At 37.7% G+C, this 5964-nt stretch overlaps 1 protein-coding gene across 1 annotated transcript in view; it reads right to left on the bottom strand.

The window, feature by feature from the left end:
- The window catches only part of KPNA5 (karyopherin subunit alpha 5), a 32518-nt gene extending 27609 nt beyond the window's left edge, over window positions 1-4909 (bottom strand). The window contains exon 1 of the mRNA XM_006778413.2: window positions 4333-4909. Within this exon, the coding sequence (XP_006778476.1) occupies window positions 4333-4461 (129 nt within the window). The 5' untranslated portion in view covers window positions 4462-4909. The remainder of the gene's footprint in view (window positions 1-4332) is intronic.
- Between the last annotated feature and the right edge of the window lie 1055 nt (window positions 4910-5964).

Below are 5964 nucleotides of genomic sequence, written 5' to 3'. Positions count from 1 at the left end.
TTGCTAGGGACTTGCCCGGCACTTGCTCTCTACCTCTATTTGTTATCTTACTTCTATCATTGACAGTCCCTCTAGGTTGTGGGCTGCTTGCCTGTGTTCCTGAGAAGCATCTACGGTACCAGTCTATAGAGTGTGTTTTCTTTAGTGAATTACCGGTATGTTTACCGGTAATAAACTTGCACTGTTTTATGTATATGTTTGATTACATACAGCCTTGTGACAGTTTTCCTGCATGTCATAAGCATTTGAATATAAATTAAAATGTTAAAATCAAATCTGATATTGTTTTACCTTTTATTTGGTGTGTGGAAGGTGTGCGGAAGAGGGGGTAGTCTTATACGGCGAGTATATAACAAACTCTGTATTTTAAGTGGAAATGTTAGGGGGTCGTCTTATACGCCCAGTCGTCTTATACGCCGGCAAATACGGTAAATAAAAAAAGGCTAGTCTCATGAGTAGAATACACATTTATAATTTACAGCATTTGTGAAAGCACATTATGACCGCACTAGATTATGAGATGCCTAAGAACTTTTCCAAGAAAATCTTAACTAAAAAGTAAATATTACATGGGTGAGATAATGTGGTATATTAACAGTTAGTGTATCAGATTAACAAGGAATAGAGAACTCCTCTAACAAAAGATGGCCCAATGCCTATTATCTCAGGATAAAAATTAAGAAAAAAACAAACAAACAAGAGAGAGAAGGAATGAAACATGATGAGGTCACTAAGGAAAATTTAAAGGTACATTTCATAGGTCACCTCATCATGTAAGAACCCCATGAAATAACATAGGCAGTGTTTTATCCTTCTCTGTCAGATGGAGAAGTTGACAGACAACAGATTTCTCTAGTTTGTTCAACATTACAGTTTGTTCAACATCGAATAAAGGTCAAGCTGAACATAAAACCCATTTATTCAGGCTCCAGAATCTTTGTTCTTTTTATTCCAACACATCAGCTTCATGCTATGCCATCGCTCTCCTTTTCTTCTACTCTCTCTCCTTCTCTTTAACACTTTTCTTCCTCCTCTTCCTCTTCCTCCTCCTGCTCCTCCTCCTTCTTTCTCATTCCATTCTCCATTTCTCACTTTTTGACTTGGTTTCTCTTTCATTTCTCCTCTTCCCTCTCCCGCCCTCTTTTATATTCTTCTGCTTCAAAGTCAAAACCAGACGGATGTGGGCTAGCTGAGGGAAGATCTCCTTGATCAAACTGTCCCTGCTTTAGTGGTGTCAATCAGCAGGACTATCAATTTCAAAGAAGCATATCGGAAGGATTGTATTTATAAATTATAAACCAGGATATGTAGAATATCTGGGTTGCAATAGAACTTCAGTCATTACTGGTTCTTCCACTGAGCAGTTGATCTCCCTTAGTCCTAATAGTTAAGTCTATGAGGGGCAGAGTGCTAGCAGCCAAGGCAGCAAGAAACACCTTCCATGAGAAAAGAGTAAGAGAGAAGTAATACGGGGTTTTTTAAACTGACAGCTCTTGCAAAAAGTCCCAATGTTGTTTCTGTCTGCTCCTGCCCATTTCTGGGAAGGTCAGAGCAAAACAAGACCAACTAGGAACATCTGTGTATGAAGCCTAACAAAAATTATATGGACACATATGTGACACAGATGACACAGAAATGACTTTGTTGATGGTGCTCTGCATTTATAGTGTTGGAAGAATAGCTAGGAAGTGGAATATTGGACAGAAAAGTCATCCTAAATACAGTATTTCCATTCTTCCTTCTAAACATGAAATAATGAACTTTCCATTTCCTTATTTTGTTAATGCTTCTTTAAAATAAAGCATTTAAGATTTGTATTTGAAACTATTTTGGGAAATAACTGGAGCATGCAATCACTTGAATAACATACTGAACATTTAGTCCCCATCTCTCCAGAGCTCCAGAATTGTCCCTTTTGGAATTTGCAACTCACGTGTACATCTGGTCCCCAAAGACCAATGCAAAGCCAAGAAAGATAAAGGTCCTTGGGAGCCTTTTGAACATTAAAAACACTGGATCTGGGGACAGGACAATTCCAGATTCTGGTTCTAAGATCTGCCTTTAGTACTTTGTGACCTTGGGGAAAATACAACACTTGATTTCTCTGCAGTTTTCTTATCTGCAAGTGAAGAAACTGAACTAGGATAAAATCCTATGATTTTATGATACTGTAGGAATAGTCTGTTTGAAAGCCCTAAAATGCTGAAGGAAATGTGGCAGGACACTTAGGTAGATGGAATTCACTTCTAGTTTATCTTGCATTGACTTTTATAGTAACACCAGAGGCCTGATGCACGAAATTTCTGTAGGGGCGCGTGGAGAGGAGGGAAGGGGCGGCCTTCAGCCCAGCCTGCAGTCTCTCACAATCCAGGTCCACTGGCTCCTAACCGCTCACCTGCCTGCCAGCCTGATCGCCTGTAACTGCCCTCCCCTGCCAGCCTGATCACCCATAACTACCCCCACTGCTGGCCTGGTCGCCCCTCACTGCCCCCCTTGCTGGCCTGGTCGCCCCACACAGCCTGCTATTTGGTCATTTGGTCGCCCCTCACTGCCCCCCCTGCCAACCTGGTTGCCCCTCCCTCCTCCCCCACCCTCCCAGTGCCGGCCTGGTCACCCGACACAGCCTGTTGTTTGGTCATTGCGTGAGGGCGTCCTGACCAATTTGCATAGTCCTCTATTATTAGTATAGATTATAAAATAACACATTTTTTTGGTATTTAAAGAATGACTGATATAAATTGCCATAATAATGTTCCTTTACTATTTTCATCCTGGTTCATTAACTATCATTTAAGATACCAAATGACTTGTAAAAATTTTTTTAAAAAAATAAAGGTACATTTCCTAAGTCAAAATTGAGGGTAAAAAAGTTGTTATTTTTTATAGCTAAATAAACACTGGTCTTCTTCAATCTGTACACAGTTCTATTTCAAATAATTAATTCAACAGAGTTCTCTTTTTTTTAATACCTATTATAATACAGAAGGGACTGTGCTAGATACTATATATAGGGAGATGACAAATCATAATCATATTTCTAAAACAGGTCTTTTTCTCTACTTTCTTCATTGTTAGTCCTTTTTACGTGTCTATTTGTTTTGTTAATCCTCACCTGAAGATATTTTCCCATTGATTTTTAGAGAGAGTGAAAGGGAGGGGGAGAAACAGAGAAACATGGATGTGAGCGTCACACCTGGATTGGCTGCCTCCACACATGTCCCTACTGGGGCCAGAAATCGAGCCAGCAACCAAGGTACATGCCCTTGATGGGGAACTGAATCCTAGACCCTTCAGTCTACAGGTCAATGCTATATCCACTGAGCCAAACAGGCTAGGGCTTCACACATTCATTTTAATTCATGTACGTGAAACCCACATCCTCCTTATTATTTATAAACTAGAGGCTCGATGCACGAAATTCGTGCAAGGGGTTCAGCCCCTGCCACCACCGCAGCTGCCTCTGCCTTGGCCCCTGCCCACCGCAGCTTCATCTGGAAGGACGTCCAGTATAATTAGCATATGGTGCTTTTATTATTATAGATTCTTCTAAATTTAAGTATATGTTAGAATGAAAAATGTTGAGATGTACTCTTTTAAAAGATTTTCAAATTACTTATGTCATATAGACAAAGTTCAAACAGAGAAGGCTAAGAGATTTGGATAATGAAACTACAGGAGGAACAGTATGATTAGCTTAGAAAAAAAGACTATAATTAACTTAGGGGCAAAAGCTATGAAAACCACAAAAGCAACAAATTAATAATAATTAATGTTATTTTAGGAGGCAAATTTTACAATAACAAATGGAAGTGATCTAAATAGCCTCAAAAGTAAGAAATTTCTTTAGCACTAGTGTAGAAATATAATTAACATCATATATATTTATCAATAAAACAGAAAAGCTATGCCTATCAGTGATTAAAAATAGCACAGGAGCCCTGGCCGGTTTGGCTGAGTGGATAGAGTATCAGCCTGTGGACTGCAGGGTCCCAGGTTCAATTCCAGTCAAGGGCATGTACCTTGGTTGCAGGCACAACCCCAGTGGGGAGTGTGCAGGAGGCAGCTGATCGATGTTTCTGGCTCTCTATCCCTCCCCCCTTCCTCTCTGTGAAAAATCAATAAAATATATTTTTTAAAAAATAGCACAGGATTCTGACTCATGAACTTGCTAATATTATTTCTAAAGTCCAGTAAATTAAAGAATAGGTTTACCTATATTCAATTTCCTAAAACTTTTCATTTAAAAGTCTCTAAGAATTAGCAACATAATACAACTTCTAAAATCTGCATATAATGTTCTTGTGTTAAGCATAATTATTTTAAAACACCTACCTGTTCTTCCCTTTTTTGTTTTCGAAGCTGTATTCCTTCTTCTTCTCTTCGTCTTCGCATCTCTTGGGGATTTAGGGCTTTATTCTTATAACTTTTCATTCTATAGTTATCTTTCCCTGAATAAGCCATGGCACCTTAAGGTTAGGAGAGAAAAAAATGGATACTGATAATTCTCAAACATGAGATGTTTACCCAACGGCAACTAAATTCAGGTTCACAGATTAAATAGTCCAATAAAACCCATTCTGAAAATTAGGTACAAAGAACACATTCCCACACTTCCATATCAAATTTGAGCAAAATGACCTACTTTTTTAGCACTAAACTATCAAACAAATAACAGACTCCGGTCTAAACACAAAGTCATTACCCTAAATTCACTGATTCTAAGGTGCATGCCCCATCCCTGGTATTTCAACCTCTCTGACGTGGGATGCATTTTAAAACCACCGTCAGCCAGGAAATAATCATGAAATAGGTGGGTAAAAAACTTCTAAATTACAGCTTCTGGCAAGATCAAGAAATAGCTATCAATGAAGTGTCTTATTTCCAAAGGACTATGGCATTAGGCGTCAATAAGCACACCTCAAATATTTACTGCAGGCTGGCTTCTTCCACTTACTTTAGCCACTGCTTAAGAACTAAGGCCACACAGGCATGACTTGAGTCATGACTGCAAAACAAGATTTCATTGCTACAGTATAATTCGTTCTTTTTAAATACTGAAATGCTTGTATATTTTATTTGGAAATTAGTCTTATTACAAATGTATTTTAAAACCTTAACATTTTATAAGCATATTTAAAATGTTTATTTTGTATAAATATGAAATTTTATATTTGCAATATATGTAATAGTTTCACTTTTAGGAAAATAATTATAAATACTTTTTAATAATAGTATTACATTGATATTTTGATATCTGAAATGAATACTAAATTACTGATATTATAACATATCCTGGATTTACACATTAAAATATGAGTCTAATACAGGGTTTCAACTTGAATTTAACATGAGATAATTAATGTCTGTTTCTAACATTAGTCTGATAAATTTTGATAAAACCAGAGAGAATGTTGTGATCAATTAGCACTTATGAAGTAAACACAGAGAAGAAAAAGTTGACATTTACCTGCCATCCCTGATGTAGAAGAAATAGACTATTCAACTGGCAAATTATATTGTAAGAGGTAAAGTACACTAAAACATCTGCATTAAACCCTGTGAGAACATAGGAGACACAGCAACAAACTGTGCCTGGGGGCCTCTGAAAGTACTCACAGTTATCCTCTCTTACAGGATGAATAAGAATTTCCCAGGGAAGGAGATGAAGAGAGAAAGGGGAAGGAACAAGCATTTCAAGCAGAAGGAATATCTGTAAAGACAGTTCTTGAAGAAGCCTGGCATAAACACAAAACGTTAAAAAACTGAGTGTGCCTGAATAAGAGAACATATGGAAGCAGGAGCAGGAGATAAAGCTAGAAAGGTAGGTAAGAACACATATGGTTCCTGTAATCTGATTCAATAATTACAGGCCTAGTGAATGTAAAGAATATTTAATTCAATAACTCATGTTGAAGCTCAGTTGAAGATCAGTAATGATCTCTGATCTCCATTTTTTCCCTCAAG

The sequence above is a fragment of the Myotis davidii genome, unplaced genomic scaffold, assembly GCF_000327345.1.
Source record: "Myotis davidii unplaced genomic scaffold, ASM32734v1 scaffold147, whole genome shotgun sequence".
Taxonomy (NCBI): Eukaryota; Metazoa; Chordata; class Mammalia; order Chiroptera; family Vespertilionidae; genus Myotis; species Myotis davidii.
Note: the sequence above shows the minus strand (reverse complement) of the source record. Positions and strands in the feature narration are given on the sequence as shown.